Raw genomic sequence first — 20,846 nt, forward strand, 5'->3', positions numbered from 1 at the left:
ATCAGTGAATCTCATGGTGGCAGTGGTCATAATGTCTTGGCTCCTCAGTGTGTATGTGAATGGGAATATGGGAGAAGTGTTTAAATTTGTGAATGCTCTTTTCTTCACTCAACTTGCTACAATTATGTAGATAAACACTGTAAAGAGTCTGTGAAAATACAATACACAACATTTAGAAAGCACTGAAATTGTGTTAAGTATGACACTGTCAATCTCTAGTTGTGTGTTTAGTTAACAAATAGTGGTGATTCACAGTCAAATGAGAGTGACTGATAATTGTCCATCTCAATGGCTCCTTTGAAATTTCATTCTCCAGACTGTGACAGTGAAAATTTAATGCACTGGTGTCATTCAATTCCAATTCACCCACATTTAATAATTATTTTTTTCCACCCACAGATGACAGTGGAGATCTGGTGAGTCACATGATAACTGCAGCCATGGCCTGGTGTGATGGCTACACGGCACCATTACTGGTTCCACTAAATGGTTGGCTTCAACCTCCGTTACCCTTGCAGATTAAAAGTAAGTAGATAGCAGGAAATATTACTGCACTTAATTCTGAACATGCATGTGATTGCTTTTCACATTTAACTTATGACTTGTACTTAAATGTAACTATTAATAACATTTCACATACTGCAATTTATAGATGGATATAAAACATTAGAAATTTATTTTCCACATTTTCTTATTATTTTTTGCATGAATTTCGAAATTTTGGTATTTCTCCCTTGTGGACTGTACCAGAGCTCAGTGATTACTCATACATCAATATCTGTTAAGGAGGTTTGTAAGGCTTATTATTTTCAAGAATTTTAAAAGTATAGTGACTTGTTTGCATGAAAGATTTTTGTATGACATTATAAGTTGAGTAACAGATAGCTGCAGAGCAATGTATGACATTTCTTAATAGTAATGTCTTTTTCTCTAATACTTTATGTTTTGACAATATTGTTGATAGAACAGATCATTTATTAAAAGACGAACTTCTACAGAAGATGATGGGAATGTTATGCATCAAAATATCATGTATTTCATCACAGCCATTAGGATACAAACCTGACAGCTTTTGATCAGCAATATAACACTGCCATAAGTAGCTTCCCACAGTGCTGATTCCCTCTTTATAATGATGTATTGTGATATTCTCGCAATGTTAAGAATCTCTAGCATGGGTGAAATTTAGAAGTGCAATGGCACATTTCACATTTCCATTTGAATAGATATCAGCAATTTGCTTCAACTGAGCTCCATTAAATATTGTCATATCTCTATGAGGCAAAGAATTAGAGACCTGCATGTTGCATTTTTCTACATCTACATCTACATGCCTGTTTCACAAGCTATTTCACAGTATATGGTAAATGATACCTGGCACTGTTACTCCCTCTAATTTTGACCCCCCCTACAGTAACAGAAGTACCAAAATGCTGTATGACACCTTTGTTGTTGGTCTCGTGACTGCAGTGGAATGTGCATCTCTGTAGCACTTTCACTCCAATTTCACCCATCACAAATCACACAGTCCTACTCTTAATTATTTGAGCTGGCATTATGTGGATCACTGACAAAAGTGGTGCTAGATAATGATTTCGAATGGGTACCTGTTTCAAGCAACTATAGTTTGTGGGGATTAGGCTCAATATGGTGGTGATAGGCATAAATCACCATTCAGAATTATATTAAATTCTTTCTCTATGAGCTGTTGTGTGTATGAAGCCCACAAAATGTGTAAACAATTACAATAACATACTAAGACTATTAGTCAGAAACAATCTGGAGCAAATTGAGAGCATGATGACAGATACAGAAATAAGTGAGCACAATGAAATACCTTGAAGAATGTACATGTAACCAGCATGGATTTGAAAATATTGTTCACACTAACTAATGGATGCTATTGACTGGAATCTTAACTTGATTCCAGATTTCTAGGTTGTTCAGTAGGCTTTTGAGACCATCCCTCATACCTGGTTTTTAATCAAATTGTGTGTCTATGGAATAGCACCTCAGCCATGCTCTTGGATTCATGGTTTCTTATCAGAAAGGTGACAGTTCGTAGTAACTGATGGGAATTAAGTCAGTGAAAAATAACAATAATACGAAAAGGATAGATTGCTACTCACCACATAGAGAAGACATTAAGTTACAGATGGGCAAAATGAAGAAGACTGCTAAACATTTAAGCTTTCTGACAAGAAGGTCATTCTTCTGAAATAGAGTGCACACATATGCACATTCATTCACGCAAGCACCTCTCTCTCTCTCTCTCTCTCTCTCTCTCTCTCTCTCTCTCTCTCACACACACACACACACACAAACAGCTGCCTCTGGGCCCCAGACATTCAGAGGAGGATTGATAAGTTCATTTTTAGGTTATGTTCCATAGCTGTAGTAATGGTCTCGCATGATAGTGATTTCAGGATAGAAGGTGAAGTTAATTTGGAGGTGAAGAATTTCTAGAAAAACTATCATTGCCAGTTTTACCCAGTCAGTGTCATAGTGGTCACAAATATGTGCTCTGCAAGAGTGATCTGAAAAGTTTGTGGCCTGATAATGGAAATGACAATTTGTTTTCATTCAGCACAATCAGTTTCAAGATTAATATAATTGACCCACTGGAGTTTCAGTGATTTTAGTTCATTTTCATACTGTTCTTGTGTAGGTGCTGCAAAATATTTATTTACAGTTGCAGTCCCTTCTCTGTTTGACAATAAATGCTGACCAGCTTGGACACTGAGTTTTGGGAAGATATGCAAGACTGAGCAGCCAAATGTGGGGAGTAAGGGAGATATTACAACACTTCGGAGTGCAGATTCCTCAATTTTCCCAATGCTTTGACACTTTTGTGGACAGGTGCATTATTTTGACGAAAGACAATTATTTCCTACTGGAAACCAGATCTCTTTTCTTGAATATTTGCATCATTTACATCAGTGCAGTCACCACCTTTGTGACATCGAAAACAATTTACAGATCCTTCATTATGAGAACCTAGGTGCTTATTTGGATGTCTTGGTAAACATATAAATTTTTGTACATAGACAGCACTTCCATGTCTCATTACTTAATGAGCAGATCAGTAGAACAAGAGATTGGTTTTTCCATATTTTTGATATCATCTTCAGTTGCCATTGGAAGTAAAAATTGCATGCCCTGTGTAGCCACTGTTTATAACACCAAATGTATGGTGAAGTTTGCTGTGATTTTGAGTTTATTTTTATGTGCTGTAATTTTCACATATGTAGTATTTGCTGCCATATCTCACATGTTTTTATACCTTTGAGCTTTACTTTTATCATTGTTAGTAAACTGGAATACTACTTATATCAAATTTCCTGCTGATACTGGCGGCTCTGCCACCTGGCATTGTGTTAGCCCAAGGTGTCCTCTATTGGCTGCAGTGCACATTAACTGCAACTATGGCTTTGGTACATTTGGTTTATGTCTTTGCGAGTGGAAAGTTATTCTGCCTGATATACCATATGCGTTTCTTGATGTATGGCATTTACAAATGCCTTTTGAGCTTCTGTAATTGCATATGGCATGTACTTTTTAGCCTATTTTGGCATCTTTGATTTTTTATTATTTTTGTACATTTGTGGACCTTGCATTTGTGTATACTACCATTGTATTATGAGAAGAGTTTATAATCCCAAATTTTAATTGCTGACCGGCCACCAGAAGATGGGCTGGACCTGAAGCATGTTGTGAATGTGGAAATAAGACAACCTCAAAAAACAGCTACGAGATTTTTTTCAGCAACCAACAAGCATTTTCAGAGTCATTTTTATCGCTGGAGCACACTGGTTAGAACAGTTCTTGTTCAGTGACAAACTTTAGCTGAGAGATAAAGTATCTTTGAGTTATTATATTTGAGAAAAGGTTTTGCTAAAGAAAGATCATGTAATTACAGTTGGGGCTACAGGAAATACTTCTAGCATCGTTTAAGATTCTCCTTCATTATGGACATGAGAATGTGGTAATGCAGGGTAATAACATATATCAAATTGTACTACCAAGAGGAAAAATAAAAGTATAAATTAAAGAGAACAAAATATTATCTATTTAATGGTAACAGATGAGGATTGGGGCAGGATGTATGGGAAGTTGTGAAGGAAATAGTATGTCAAAATATGTTTACCTATTGTCCAAAATGCTTGAATTATATATAAAATAGGTGCCTTTGAGTAGTAAAAATGCTAAATTACAGAATGAAAAATATCACTGGGATGATGATATTGCTGTAAATGTACATAATATTGTACATATATTCTCATACTAAATTTATATAATATTGTACTCAATGAAGTAGATAAGTTTCTGAGCCATTTTTTTTTTCATCCTTGCCATTAAACTCATCTATTGATGATTGTTGAGCTATACTCAAAACAGTGTAAGAAGATGCCTAACAGCTTGCAGTGCTGTTACCAGCTTTCAGCTGTGAAGCACTAATGGCTGCAAGCAAAAACAGTAGCTGTCTACAGAGCTGCAAAAACACTGAGGTGTTGCCATAGAGACATTTACAAAATCATGTTACATTATTGGTTGAGGTAGGCATGTGAATCTGCTGCAGCCAGCCCACATCAACTGTCAGCCTGTTCAACTTATGCTGACTTAATTACTTTTGAATACATTGTGGGAGCAGACAGTGATTTACCACCAGAAGGAGGCTCCTGTTCATACAGCTTTTTGGTCTGGAGATGACCACAGGTGTGGTCAAAACCAGTTACCAGAGTAAATAAATTTGTGATCAAGACTGATTTTAATAGTAATTACTATGCTGACTTAACTCTGGGTACTTCAAACTCATTTTGTACAGCCTTGTTAATAGGCGTTATTCTAGCTTCGCTGTTAAAGGGGCATCTAATATAACCTTGTGTGTGTGTGTGTGTGTGTGTGTGTGTGTGTGTGTGTGTGTGTGTGTGTGTGTGTGTGTGTGTGAGAGAGAGAGAGACAGAGAGACACTTGCTGAAAAGCTGGTGACATGACTTAGTGTTTTTACTAGATGTGCAAACATCAGTGTTCCACCATCCTTCTTATTCTCATGGTTTGTCACTGTCAGAGTACGTCCTCCTTCCAAAACTAAAAATACATCTGGATGACTTGCATTTCAACTTGACTGAGAAGATCCAGAAGGCTGTGACAGACAAACTCGAGGCAGTTCTGAAAGAAGATTTTAAACATGTTTACTTAGTTACAGGATGTATGTATAGCCACCTCGGTTGTGCAATCGAGGTGGCTATACATATACCCTTTAATTAAATTTGAAAAAATAGTTATCTGAGGGCACAGAGAGATTAAAAAATGATAAGCACTGAATCGTGGTTAATATACCCTCTTTTGTGTATACAGCCAGAACTTGTAAACTTTTGATCACTGAGCTCTTTTTGTCTCAGTATGGGAACTTATGGATTCCAGTGTGTAATTATGTACTCAATACTATCACTTTTGATTAATATTACAATACAGTGAAATAAACTTTGCAGGCCTGCATTGTCCAGCTGGTGTAAAGCTGCTAGAGCCAACACCATCTGGCCAGCACTTGGTAGTTGTACCACACAACGGGGACCCACAGCTGTGGCATGTCATGTCAAACACACTCACCCACACTTTCAAAGGTAAGTTACCATTCAGTATATTCAGCTCCATTTCTCACTTGTTTTTTATCACATTACACTTCTAATTTCTTAAATGAAAATATGTCCAGCATTTGAAATCATTAATATCTTTAATTTGGCAGTCTTTTGTATGTAATGGAAATGTGTAAATTAACTTTAAAGTAAATAATTGTCCTTTTTGGAAAGATTCTGTGTATTGCAGTGTGCTGGTCAAGCATAAGACCATCAAAAATCTCATATCAGGATGTAAGACTTTTATCAATTGTTCATCTCCTTCACTTGTTCATCTCCTCAAGATGAAAAGTTTTTTACTGTAGAATGCCGTAGCCACACAATGAAAAAAAAATTTTTTTCTGCTTGAGTACCTCCTAGAGCTCAATATTAAAATTTAGGTCTGCTACATATTTTTCTGCTTGATGTCAATACAAATATATAAAAAGTAACTGACTGATTTAATTATAATTGCTTTTCGATATGTTTTCCACACATTTGGCTTCTTCAGTATGTTCAATACATAAAACAATACAATTGTTATTATTTTACATAAGAGTGCATGGAAAAAACAAGTAGACACATATGCTAAAATAACAATACAGTAACTATCTACACAATGTACCATACATAATTATGTTTTAATTTATGTACACATATTCGAAACAGTGTAAATAATATTTGCTGATACAATACTGTCACACAAATATAGACACGGTGCCTAAGGAAGTACATAATGTAGTTGTCACCTACTTATCACTGTTAAGAAACTCATCAACTGAGTAGTATGATGTACATTTGAGCCATACTTCAATGACATGCTTAAAATTATTCAGGATAGGTTGCTTTGGTTGGCTGAGGAGGCAGGATGTACAACATAGTGTAATACATTCATGTTCAGATAAAACAGACCACCTGGAATGACTGGAAATAGGATTTTCATATTCACAGGATATGTTATGTAGAAATGATTAGCGTTTGGACCACATCGGCCTGCAGGTTCAAGGTCAACATTGATATCACAGTGCAACACCACCTACCGGTAAAATGTGCCTGCAGTTCTCATTGTCACTATAAACTGAAGGTAATGTAGCTGCATGGCTTAAGCAGACTTGCAGATGCATGTGTGAACCACACCATCAAATCAGCGAATTTGAAAGATGGTGCATTTTGAAATAAGAGAATGTGATACATCCATCAGGAAAATTGCTCCTCGCATGGGACGAAGTGTTTTGGCAGTGCAACAAGTGTTTGCAGAATGGTTCCCAGAAAGCCACAGAACATGACAAGATGGGTCAGGTTGCACCAGCCAGATCATCGCTCAAGAAGATCGACACCTCATCCAAGTGGCATTGCAGGATAGATCTGCATACTCCTCAGCTCTGGAACAACAGTGGAATAGTATAACACATCGTACACTATCAGGAGTAACGGTCTGTTGCTGTTGTTGTTTATTATGGCATGGGTTTCGTGCACGTTGTCCACTTCTCCACCTACCTTTGACAAATTTTGAGAAACTTGCTAGACAGCAACGGTGTCACTAGGGACCGGAATAGCATCAGGTAGTGTTTTTGGATCGGTCCAAGTTTCGTTTGTTTGAAAATGATGACTGCATTTTGGTTCTCCACAGACAGGGAGAGTGGCATCACAGTGATTACATTTGCACGAGAAACACAGCACCAACTTGAGGTCTTATGGTGTGGGGTGCTACTGGGTACAACCACAACTCACAGTTGGTGCATGTCAAGGGCATTGTGATCAGTGTGACCTACTTGAATCACATCCTGTGACCCGTACTATACCCTTTCTGAACAACACCCCCAGACATCATTTTTCAGCAAGACAATGCACGACCACATGCTTCTGCATGAAAAGTACCTTCTTGGTGTCACAGGATGTCAGCATTTCACCCTGACATGCCAGATCACCAGTTTTGTCACCAACCGAAAATTTGTCGGATATGGTGAAACGACAGGTGCAGTGTTGTGACCCAATGCCAACCACCACAGGTTAACTTTGGAACAAGGTGAATGCAGGATGGATGGCTATACCACAGGATGCCATTTGTACCTTATATGCATTTGATGCTGTGATGCATGGAACAATCATCGGGACTCATGCCGGACCCTGTGCCTACTTGGCAACAGGACACATGCTGAACTGAGGTGACTGAAGTGTTACCCATTTCTGGAGAACATAGTAATGTGCATGTCCTGTGAATATGAACCTCATATCTGTAGTCATTCAAAGTGTTATGTTTTTTTCTGAACATGAGCGTACAAAAGTGAAAAAAATGGCACTGAAAAACTAAAAGTTGCAAATTTATGTAATAGCTTATGTATTATAGTCTTGAAATGCTGACTGTTCTAAAATGAAACTGTCACTCAAGATAACAGAGATATACTTGAGGTAACATTCTACATATACATATCCCTCACAGAAATACTAATAATGATGCTTAACATACACTGAAGAAATATGTTGATGATACGATATATCAGACAAACATGTGAGTATATATATGTATTCACTAAACTAATCAATTTTTAAAATATAATTTAATTGGATGGATAAAAAATCTACTCACCAAGTGGTAGCAGGAGAACACACATACAAATGGTATTTAAATTTGCAAGCTTTGGGAGGCAGTGGTTCCATCTACTGGCAGAAGGGTTGAAAGTGAAGAAAAAGGAAGAATGAGTGGCTACTTCTTATGACCATGAAAGCTTGCACATTGAAATACCTGGATATGTGTGTTCTCCTGCCACCACTTGGTAAGTATATGTTTTATCTATTCAATTATTTTATGTATGTATGCATGCGTGCTTGTGTTTGACTTAGTAGTTTTGTTTTCTACACATATATGTGCACATGCTCATGCATAAAATACAAACATACATACTCATGCAATCCCCCACCCCAGACACAAAAAAAAAAAAACATTAGCGATTGGCAGGCTAGTAAAGAAGTGAAAAAAATGAGGAAGACTAAATGTGCAAATAGAAGACTGAATGCAAAATTAGCAAAACTAGAAGATGGCGTTTTGAAATGGATTGAAAAATATGGTCAAAGTTGCATTGGAATCAATACAAAAATTATTCAAATACATGCTCATAAGCTAGTGCTACAGTGGAACTTAACAGTTTTTAAGGGTGGAGTTGGTTGGTGTTAGAGGTTCATGAAGTATCATTGACTTAGCATACAAACCAAAATCCAAATATCTCAGAAAATGGCACAAGAGTATGAAGCAAACACATCACTTTATTATTTGTCATCAAACAATGGAAAAACCAGAATGGATTGCAACAATCAACAAGCTGTCTGTCCACATGAATGGCCATCGACAAACTGTGGCCAAGAAACAGCTGGAGCATCCTGTTGCTGAGCATGCCGCCGAACATGACATTCTTCATTTCAATGACTGCTTCACAACCTATTCCATATGGATCCTTCCCACCAACACCATCTTTTCTGAATGCACAGGTGGGGAATCTCCCTTTAGTATTTCCTACATTCCCATGACTCTCCTAGCCTCAACTTTAATTAATCATTGTCCTTACCCATCTAGCCCCTTCTCTCTTCCCATTCCAGCACTACACAGCCCTCTATTCCACCAACACACCCAGTATTTTTACTTCTCTCCTTTTCCACTACCTCCCCTCTCTCCCCCTCCTGACTGCACCTAGCCGCCCTACCTTCTCGGCCAGTGACTGTGGTCAGGCGCGCGCGCGAGTGTGTGTGTGTGTGTGTGTGTGTGTGTGTGTGTGTGTGTGTGTGTGTGTGTGTGTGTGTGTGTGTGTGTCATCTCCGCTATATTGTTATTATTCCACAGATAAAGAAAATGAGTGTGGAACAAAGTCAAATAGCAAATATGGATGAAACTACTCTGACATTTGATGTGCTGAATAAAAGAACTGTTGCCATGAAATGTGCTAAAGCTGTAACTGTAAAATAAGTGGACATGAAAAAATGCACTATGCTGTTGTCCTTTCGTGTTGTGCCGATGGTACTAAACTTAATCCAGTGATCGTTTTCAATAATGCCAAGAACTTCTGAAATACTGCCAGATACACAACAATGAGGCTGGTATGAAATTATGAATTAACAGAGTGCAGGAGAGAAGGAAAAGTGCTTTATTGAAGAAGAGTTCTCTTCTTCTGCTATATCAGTTTTTACAGGCAGCAGTCTGTGGATGTGTATTTTTGATATTCACCTTTCTCACAGTTGGTTTTAGCCAAGAGTTTTGTGTAAAGAATGGTGTGTCCAACTTGAGGAACTTCACCAGCTGGAACAACAAACATCAACTGACACTGAAATTACAGTTTTTCCTACTCGTGCACAATTTTATTGATTTGCCACTCTGCTCCTCCTCTTGCTCATTCATACAACCACTTATAAAGTCTCAGTATGACTGTCTTTTCTTTCCTTCACTCAGTACTGTAAGTTTATAAGCTAGGCAGGACACCTGATGAATGTGAACAACAGCATATCCTTTTGCACGCAAAAATCCAGTTACAGTCTACTTCACAACTAGTGTCAGTAACATTTTTAGAAGAAATCCTTTGCTTTCATCCACAGTAAACCAACTAATAAATGAAAACAATGACTTCTGTGGCTGTGGTGGTAACGCATCTGTGTTCTGGGGTGCCAACATTTCAATAGAAACAAAAAGCCATTGTGTTTTGAATGTGCCTAATTCAGTAGAATGCAGAAGAGGTTAATAATACCTGTTGTTGCCACAAGGGCAACATTTATGTCGAGTAGTGGGTACAACTCCTGGAGTCGTGCACTTGCCTTTCTCCTGATGCACTTCGTGTGATGCCTCCATGTAGGTGCTGGTCTAAAGTGACGACAAGGTACTTGGCTACTTGAATCCTGAGGATATCACTTCTGTGGAAACGTAGGCATGAGATGTTCACATTCCTAGCCTCCTGGCATGCATTATCTCCTAGTTTTTTTTACACTGTTTAAGATAATATGCCCTTTCTTTAGCTAAGTTTCAGTCTGGCTAGAATATTCACTACTCACCTAATACTTGAATCCTGTTCATCTAGTTTGTTAAGGATGTGCTGTGTAAATTTGTGGGGCATTTGGTGTGTTCGCTGCAGACTTCATACAGATTATACAGGACGAGGTGTAGCATTGACCCCTGTGGCATTTCAGATCATGAGAAAAAAATTTTGTAGCAACCTTGTGAGCCACTCAAAAGTCAACCATCACTACGCTACAGTAATCTTTCTGCAGTAGCTATGGACTTGTGTATCAACTTGAACAACACTGAAATAACTGGGACACTGAATATCTATGATGAGACTGAAATTGGAATTTGGGGAGTATTTTATTGCTTCTGATGTCTGTTGATAGGAGGCACTTATATAGCTTGCTTGGCACTGGAAACAAGTTCACTGACCAGCGATTTTACGACTTAGTATGGTCACTTCCGCATGCTTTGTGAATTTTGACAATTGTGTAATGTCTTTAAAGATTCTGTGTGTTATATTGTTGCCAACTGGGGTAGATTCTTAATCAGTTCACTAGTGACCAGGTTGTGTCTTGGCGAATTTTACTTGTTAGTTATTTTATAGTTTTTATTACCTCATCTGTTATGAAGGAAAATTTATCAGTGACCTTATCCACTGGTGTGAGAAAAACATTAATATCTGACAGCAGTTTGGGCTCCCTGCCTCTACCAAGTATCAATATGGAAAAAAGTCAGAAGTATTCAGTTACATATTCCAGCTGCAGCTTGCTCCGGCACGAGGCGGCACCATAGCTGCAAGCATATCACTGTTGCTAGTTTGCTGAAGCATTAAGTACCTGACAGGGATCAGTAGAGTTTTTACCTTTATTTTTTATTCATATTGCTCCCTGGACTGTCACTATAGGCTTAAGATTACTTCATTATGCTCTACATCTGTATTTGGGGAGCCATTCCCATCATGAACTACACTATTATCAACTTCTTGTGGAATTCCTCATTTGTTCACAAGTTTCTGCCTTACCACCAATGCAAGTTATTGTAAACTGTGTTCTGTATGCATGGAGTAGGTTAAGCCGTAATTGTGTCTCAAAGAAATTGGCAAATGTGTTTGCTTTATACATTATGCTGGGCACCCGTAATAACTGCATGTTTTTAAAACCTACTGGTAACAAATTTGGCAGCCTGACTCTGAATTTCTTCAGTGTCTTTCTTTAATCTGACCTGGTGTGGATCTCAAACACTCGAGCAGTACTCAAGAACAGGTCACGCTAGCATCCTATATGTAGTCTCATTTACAGATGAATCACACTTTCCCAAAATTCTCCCAATAAACCTAAGTTGACCATTCACCTTCCCTACCACAGTCCTCACACACTCGTTCCATTTCATATTGCTTTGCAACATTAAGCCCAGGTGTTTAAACAATGTGACTGTGTCAAGCAGGACACTATTATTTCTGTATCTGAACATTACACATTTGTTTTTCTCACTCCTCTGCATTACCTTACATTTTTCTACATTATGGAGCTAGCTGCCATTCATCAACCCACTAGAAATTTGGTGTAAGTCATCATGTATCCTCTGACAGCCTCCTAACATTGACACCTTCCTGCACACCATGGCATCACCAGCAAACAACTGCAGATTGCTGGCCATCTGTTTACCAGATCATTTATGTATACAGAAAATAATAGTGATCCTATCACACTTCCTGGGGAACTCCTGACGATATCCTTGTATCTGATCAAGGACAACTTGGTTCTATTAGTCAAGAAGCTTTCAAGCCACTCACATATCTGGGAGCCTATTCCATATGCTCGTACCTTCATTACAAGTCTGTAGTGAGGCACCGTGTCAATTGCTTTATGGAAATCTAGAAATATAGAATCTTCCTGTTGCCCTTCATCCATAGTTCACAGTGTATCATGTAAGAAAAGGGCAAGCTGAGTTTTACATAAGTAGTGCTCTCTAAAACCATGCCAGCTTGTGGAAATAAGCTGCTCATTCTCAAGGAAATTTATTATGTATGAACTCAGAACATGTTTAAGAATTTGGCAGGATTTTTGTGCAGTCAATCTCATAGACTAACAGATTGAATGGAGTTTTGTAAGATCAGTATGTTGTGGATTGTTAATTTTTTTAGTGAAGATTTTCATTCTTCAAAAAGGTTGTAATTTGTGATTGTAAAACATGTTCCATAATTTTGCAACAGATTGACATCAGAGATATAGCTGTATAAATACTGGTTTCTCTAAGAGAAATGGACAGTATTCAGAGATATGGCAGGAACAACCATTCAAAGCAAAAAAGTCTAGTGAACATGGACTCCAAACTACATACCAGAAGAGCTATGGCCACTTGTCCATCTTTGCTACTTTGAAACACATCTGTTCTACTGAACAAGTACCCATGGCTTGTAAGGTATGCATTTTACAGCCCGTGTTTACTTGATTTATTTGATCTGAATGGTAGTTGCTGTCATATCCCTGAAAATTGTCCGTTCGCCCTGGGACATCCTGTATATGGTGTGATCTCTTTTGAATCCCACACTTATCACATCCTCACGCTTGAATAATTTTCATTGACTTTCCATTTCGCAGTAACATTTCAATATCTGCTGTTTCAACATTTGTGTGATGAATGAAAGGAGGTCCTTTGTACCCATCTTCCACAGAGAACCTGTCCTCACTAAGACACAGTGCATTATAGTAGAAACCCTACTCTGTTTTTATCTCTAGAATGGCAGCCTGAATGTTTGACATTGATATTGCCTGAAATTAGGAATTTGCCTTAAGTCAGTCATCATACTATGATGCAGTATGTCCCTCCTAAGAGTCATCAGGTGCATTATCTCAAGTGTTTTGCCAGATATTTTTCCAATTTGGTTTTTGTAAAGCTTTTTGCATGTACTGGTCATCTTGTGTTTTGAGCAGAACCATTACTGACAGAAAGCATGAGTTTGTTTCCCATTACAAAAAAAAAAAAAATATTTTTAAACTGGAATTTTATGTGCCCATTTAATAGAGTGGTCCTAAATTAGTCTCGTAATATTCATTTTATTGATATGTATTAACAGGGCAGTGAACCATAAAGAATAACCAATACTAAAGCAGTAACAGACCTGGCCCACACCGACAGCTATTGTGATATAGCAGCGCTACTCAGTCGCTGCTGGGATACTGGTTATTCTTCATTTCACGGTCTCTATTAATAAATATCAGTAAAATGAATATCATGCTAGACTAATTTGAGACTGCTCTATCCAACGAGCATGTAAAACTCCACTTAAAAAATAACTTTCTTTTCATAACAGAAAACAAACCAATGCTTTCCTTTGATGCTGGGCATTCCACAAAAGATGTGATGACCAGCATTTGTCTTGGCTGACTGCAGCTACACTCTGCAAAAACAGAATCAAAAATATCTATGGGAACACCAGATAAATGCACCTGGTGACTTTTATGAGGGACACCCTGTATATACTCCTCACACCAAGAAGATTGGAGAGGAGGGGGTGTCTGCAAAATGATAACCACAGTAACCTGGCCGAAGGCTATGGCTATTGCTTTTGCTACCTTTTTTAATTGCTGCCTTTAAGGAAGATGAGCCTGGAATTAATCTTTTAATTTCTGTTTCTACTGTGCCACAAGTTGTTGGTTGCTCAACTTGGTAAAAAAGTTAATTTGGTCACAGAGTTCCAGTCCATGGGGTTTAGCCACTTCAGTGAATGTAGCAATCAATTATTTAAGTCTGTCATCGTCCATATAGCATCTGCTGTCCTCATAGAGTTGAATATTGCTTGTCATAATGAGATTCTTCACTTCACATCTAATAACGTTCTGAATCATTATTTCTTTCTTCTTATAATTTGTATTTTCTCTGCATCCTGCTTATAACTTAAGTCAGTATGCTATATTAACAGTTACGTGATACAAAACTGGTACATAATATATGTATAAAAAAATTAAAATCAAAACACAGGAAAATAATTTTAGTGGCATATGACGTAAGTCAGAGACAGTTCAAGAAGACATCAGGAAACTATAGACTGGCAATTAAGTAATCTTATATCTGGAGCAACTACCAGAAACCCAATTTTATGGTAAACAGAATTTCACAAGGGTTGCCCAGAAAGTAATGCACTGCTTTTTTCTTCAACAATTCTTTATTGAACATAATGAGAATAACACACACACAAAAGAATGGTGTTTTATCTACACACCCTTTTTTTCCACGTAATCTCCAACCCATTCTAAGGCCTTCCTCCAGTGCGAAACAAGGGTATGTATGCCCTCTTGGTACCAAACCTTGTCATGGTGGCGGAGCCAGTGCTTCACTGTGTGAACTTCCTTTGCTGATTGATAGATGCAGCACCAGCTGCCGGATACTCATGAATGACAACATCAGCTCACTGCAACATGTCAGATGTGACAGCTTTGGATGGTCTCCCTGGCCACTGCAACTTGCTCCACCACGCTGCCTTGTGATGACCTTCATGTCCAGCAACTAACTGTACATCTGTCAACATCAGATGCTCCTTAGACTTTGCACAAGCATTTGTGAATATTACCCACAGTTCCTTCCTCTGCAGTGAGAAAGTCAATGATGGCACGTTGCTTGTAATGTACATCACCTACAAATGCCATTTGAAACTGTCCTGCAGCTACGATATCTTTCAGAAGTGACAGAAACTTGGCATGCTCACTCAGCAGACTTCAAATAGTACATACATAATGTTTTGCATTTGAAGCATTGTTTTTGGCTGAGAAAAAAATGTGGTATATTACTTTGTGGGCAACCCTTGTGTGAGAGCACACTAGGTGGTAACTATGGCAGTTTCTCTGTCAACAGGTAGCAGAACATTACAGTACCTTTGATAAAAATTATGCAAGTCTTTGCTATTTATTACAAAAGAAAATTTATATTTTGCTGATCTTATTTCTAACAAATTTGTTTGTTTTACAGGACACAGTGGTCCAGTATTATGCCTAGCAATTACTAAACAGTCACAGTATCTGCTAACTGGCTCAGACGACATCTCAATCATTGTCTGGGACTTGAAGTCTCTCCAGCTGAAACTGAGGATATAGTAAGTCACTCATATCGTTCAGAGATCTCAATTTTATGAACTGAATGTGTGTATCCATTTGAAAAAAGTATTAAATATTTATATATGGACATGCTCATAGGAACTTTTAATGGAAATGCTGTATTATGAATTTTCTCAAACACTTAAGCTCTATAACACTTTGTATGACTACTGATTTTGGCTTTGAAAGCAGCAAAAAATTAGCTTGTTTTTGGATATTTCCGTTCATTAAAATCATCTGGAATAACATTCTGGAGCAGTTTCACTTTCAAAGACAAAGTATTCATTGACAGGAACATGATGAAAGGAAAGTATTCATTGACAGGAACATGATGTAAGGGTAATATGTTGTGTACATCTTTAGACCTCTTGCAGAAAAGTGTTTTAAAAAAACGAGATATAATAGCAACAGCATCATTTTACATAATATCTCAAGTTCTGTCAGTACTGGTGGTGTATAATGTCTTCTTGGATATACTATGAGCATTTTGTTCCTGTTTTGGAACATTTCAACAATTTCACAGAAGAATGCAGAAAGTTAGATGGGTATGTGGTATGTGGTATTGAATCAGTTCAGGAGAAAAGATCGTAATGGAACAACTTGAATAAAAGGATAGTTTGATGGTACATAACCAAAGTCATCAAAAAAAACTTAATTTGGTAATGAAGGGAAGTAGGAGAAGGGAGATGAGAGGGTAAAATAATAGGAGACCAAGGCCTGAACACAGTACGCAGCTTCTAGTGTGTGTAATAATTATTACTAAGAAAAATGCACACAAAAGGTTGAGGCTGCATGTCAGCTAAACATTGGTAGGTTACTGGACAAACAATTAGTTACCACTATATAAATTATACAGACATCTTTTAATGTTGTGTAACTCCACTCCTGGACTTGATAACTGCCTGGATTCAATTATGAAGTGAGTCCACAAGGTTGTGCACGTAAGTCGCATCAAGGTTGAGTCACTTACTGAGGATTTGATTCTGCAGCTCCAAATTGTGGGTTGTTGATGACAGCTTTTTATCTGCTGTTCCAACATGTCCCACAGATGTTCTATGAGGTTCAAGTAAGGTGATTCTGCAGCCAAATCAAGATGTTAAAGGGTGGGGGAGTGTTCAGAAAAGCAGTCACATATTCATCAACCATGAATAACATTGTTATTGTTGTCTGTATGTGGCTGTGTGAGCAATGGCCTCTTGTGAGATGACCAACTCCAAATTTTCATCAGATACAGTTCCATATTGCAGTGTTCTCATGCCAACACATGGGAATGCACCTTCCTTCACTGCCTGGTGCAAGTCCTGTCAGGTTTGGAAGCAATTTTGATTCACAAGCTGTGAAATGCATCTTCGGGTCTCTCTTAGTCAGAATTTATTCCCATCCCCAATTCTGACACTGTGCTTCACAGCCACACACATTTCACCACTGTTTGAAGACATGTCAAACAGCCTGCCGCAGAACAGTAGTGAATCCGGCAACTTCATTCACAATATGGCCACAGGCACAGCCAAACATGATTGCCTCTTTTCGACATTCTGTCAAGTCCCTACATTTAGCCATGTTTATATTCAGTGTCCACTTGAAACATTAATGCTGCACTGATCAGCATTGCCTTATGCTCAGGCAGGGACAGTGTGCATGTGGTCAAGCACGAGTTGATCATTGCACCACCTGTAAAAGCTTAACATTTCATCTGTGTGAGTCCATAGGGGTGACTAATCTTTATCCAGTGAGCTTAACATGTTAAACATCACAGTAGTAGGCACTGTTCTAAAAAAATTTTGTGAGTGCAATTACATCAGTGTCCTAAATGTGACTGGCTTGATGAGATTTTAGTAATGTAAACGTATGAAACCATCTCATCTTTTCAGCATACTGATACTTCCAGAACAATATCAGTAACATTCATCTTTTGTCATTTATGGTGTTAATACCTGCTGTTTAAATGGTTCATTAATACTGATGCTGTATAATCAACTTTTCAAACATGTGGCCAACTCATTCATTTCAGAAAAAAATTATTTGCTTTAGACTATAGTCAGACTTTCATTTAGTCTACCAGCTGTAAGTTTCAGTAGTAAGTATCATTGTCAGGCTCACTTACCCAAGAAGGTGTGTCTCATACAGGGTGTTAAAAAAAAGTATCGAATACTTTGAGAGGTGGTAGTACTCATCAAAAAAAGAAAAAGAAGCCAAATAAACATGGATTTGGAGACCCATACTTTCCGAGATAAACATGTGTTTATAGGAAGGGCTGTGTGAAGCTTGGTTGCAGATATTAGCACAGTCGTACTCTATCTATTATTAGGTGGTCTGCAGTCATATGTGTGGTTTGAGTCTTGTTGTAGGCTACATTTGATTTCATTGTGTTTGTGTGCCATATTGTACATCACTGTCAACTCTGGGTTAGTATCATGGTGCTTTACATTATTCCAAACACAGATTCACTTATGTGTTTACTGTTATTGTGCTGTTTGTATATACTACATTTTCTCCCTTCCACCACTTGTTAGCAATGGAATTTTACCACTCAACAAGTGAAATGGTGGATATGATATTTTGCTATGGTATAGCAAATGGAAAATACCACAGTGCAGAGTGGCCTCTGATGAGCTGTTTGGCAGACTTTTCCAGCACCTCGGAAGACTGCCAGTGGAAGTCCCTGCACAGTCCACACACCTAACATAGAGGAGCATGTGCTATGTTCAGTGGAAGAACCTCCTGAGACCAATGCATGATGATTAGCAGCAGCAAAAGGTATGTCTCACTCTCTTACCTGAGGGAGAGGGGCTGGGCGTTTCTCCATGAACGATTGCTGTACCCATATCATCTACAGTCCATTCAGGCACTAAGGACACATGATCATCATGGCAGACAGCAGCTCTGCCAGTGGCTGTTGCAGAAGTGTGCTGCAGATCCACTTTTCACAGCCAAGATTGTTTAGCAATGAGGCAAGGTTCACAAAAGATGGTGTTGTGAATTTCCGTAACAAGGATGTATTGGCAGATGATAAATCCCTAAGTAATTCAGGAAGAAGGGCATCAGCACCAATTCTCAATCAACAGGCAGGCAGGCAGGCACCGTACATGCTACCACAAAAGGTTAACTGGGGCATACAATCTGGACTTTCTCATTAATGTGTTGCCTACCTTCCTGGAGGCTGTATTATTGCAGCAACAAATACAAATGTGGTCACGCACAATAGTGCACCAGCACAATTTCATCACAATGTGCTCAAACATCTGACGCAGATGGTTCAGGACTGCTGGATTTGATGGGGGCCCAACACCTTGACCTGCTCATTCCCCAAACCACAATCCCTTGACCTTTAGTTTTGGGGATACTTGAAGGAATTGGCCTATGTCATGCCAATCAATGATGTGTAGACACTACAGGGTCACGTCTTCCATGCATGGCAGCAGGTACAACAACAACTGGGTATACTTCAAAGGATGCATCACTTGTTATGCCAGAGGTCAGAAGGGTGCATTGTCGTAAATGGATGCCATGTTGAATACCTCCTGTACACATGTGTCTATTGCAGAAAGTATGCATTTCCAGACCCATGTTTATTGGTCTAGTATATATATTGCTTTACTGTATAGTTAGACTTTTATTTTGTCTACTGACTACTGGGTTTGGTAGCATTTTTCTGATTGTGTTGGTCGCTGTTCCAAATCACAGCATGTCAGGAATATATTATACATTTTATTTAAATCAATTAAAACGTTGATAATGCTTATGATTGGGTACCTGCATGTATATTTCAACATAATTTTTCGTTTGTCACTGATTCTGTAAATAAAAAAAGAAATGAGATTGGAAGACAATCAACTGCAAACAGTGAACAACATAAGGCTGACAGCAAAAACAACTAGGAAGGCAATATTTGTCACCAGTAACACATCTTTGGTAGCTGTGGGAGGTGAAATAGGGAAAGGGGGGGGGGAGGGACAGGGAGATGTGAGAGGAAGGGCTCTTTCTCCATGCCTCACCTCATTCCTCACAGGAAAGTATTCACCTCCCTACCATAGTTTGTACTAGTTATTCAGAGATGGGCAGCCTTGCAAAAAGGATACACTAGCCAGGAGTGCTACACCAGACCTGTCTTCAGACTGGAAACAACAGCAGCAGCAACAACAATAATAACTTACTATCACTGCAGGTACTTCTTGATGTATTGCTTCTGTTTCCCTGTTCAAACATGTTGATTTTTCTCTCCTTTCGTCTTTCTGTGGTGCTGTTCCCTTATTTTGAGACTATTTTGTATCAACATTATACTGTTAACCTACTGTACACCATACACCACGCTATATAACTTAACCACAAGGAAAATCTGAGAAAATGTTTTCCTTATTTCTTTGGACTTTTTCCTTCTTGGAAAGGGAAGTATGATGAATACTCTAAAATTGAAAGAGTAATGAAATACAGATCAGACACACCATCGTAACACTTCTGTATGTTGTATAACAATTATTTCACATTTATTGATGGTTAAAGAAACAACGGTTGCACAAAGATTTTGCATCTAAATCAGGTATGCTAGTTTGATTAATTTTCAAATGACTCACAAAGTGAGTCCAGCATAAGAACTATTTAAGCTAAATCTAAAGTACCTTGGCAAACTGCTTTTCTGTAACTGAAGTTTCATTAAAACTATTCAAAAAGCAGTGCTGATGTGTGAGACTTCTAAAATATGAAGTAGAAATAATACAATGCTTTAATTATATGCTAAAGTTTTGTATTTGTAAAACACGCTTGTCTAATTATGTTTCAGTGAGCACATTGCACCAGTGCTGTGCCTGACCCCTGCACTCAGCAATGCAGTCATTGTTAGTGGCGGAGAAGACTCAAGAATTATCATAACTTCACTACTCACTGGTGATGTTGTCATGAAGATAGACCATCACCGTGGTCCAGTAACTGCTGTCAAAGTCACCGCTGCGGGGGATGTCCTCGTGTCTGGTCCGCAATCTTCAACAAAGAACTGTCAAATTTTCTCCTTCTTGCTTCCTTGCTTTGACTGTTGCTGTTCTCTGTGGCACTTCTAATCTGCAGCTGCAGACTCTCTCACTCTAAGGAAGTAATCAGTGAATAATACAAACTGTACTAATTCAATCTGTTTCATTATAAGTTACAAACTCTTTCAAAATAATCTAT

The 20,846-nt window shown here is 38.3% G+C and overlaps 1 protein-coding gene across 1 annotated transcript in view; it reads left to right on the forward strand.

Moving 5' to 3' along the window:
• Positions 1-20,846, forward strand: part of LOC126101511 (uncharacterized) — a 936,969-nt gene that overhangs the window by 739,828 nt on the left and 176,295 nt on the right. The window contains exons 14-17 of the mRNA XM_049912155.1: positions 400-525; positions 5,493-5,624; positions 15,562-15,685; positions 20,464-20,651. Of these exons, the coding sequence (XP_049768112.1) occupies positions 400-525; positions 5,493-5,624; positions 15,562-15,685; positions 20,464-20,651 (570 nt within the window). The remainder of the gene's footprint in view (positions 1-399; positions 526-5,492; positions 5,625-15,561; positions 15,686-20,463; positions 20,652-20,846) is intronic.

The sequence above is a fragment of the Schistocerca cancellata genome, chromosome 9, assembly GCF_023864275.1.
Source record: "Schistocerca cancellata isolate TAMUIC-IGC-003103 chromosome 9, iqSchCanc2.1, whole genome shotgun sequence".
In the NCBI taxonomy this organism is placed as follows: domain Eukaryota; kingdom Metazoa; phylum Arthropoda; class Insecta; order Orthoptera; family Acrididae; genus Schistocerca; species Schistocerca cancellata.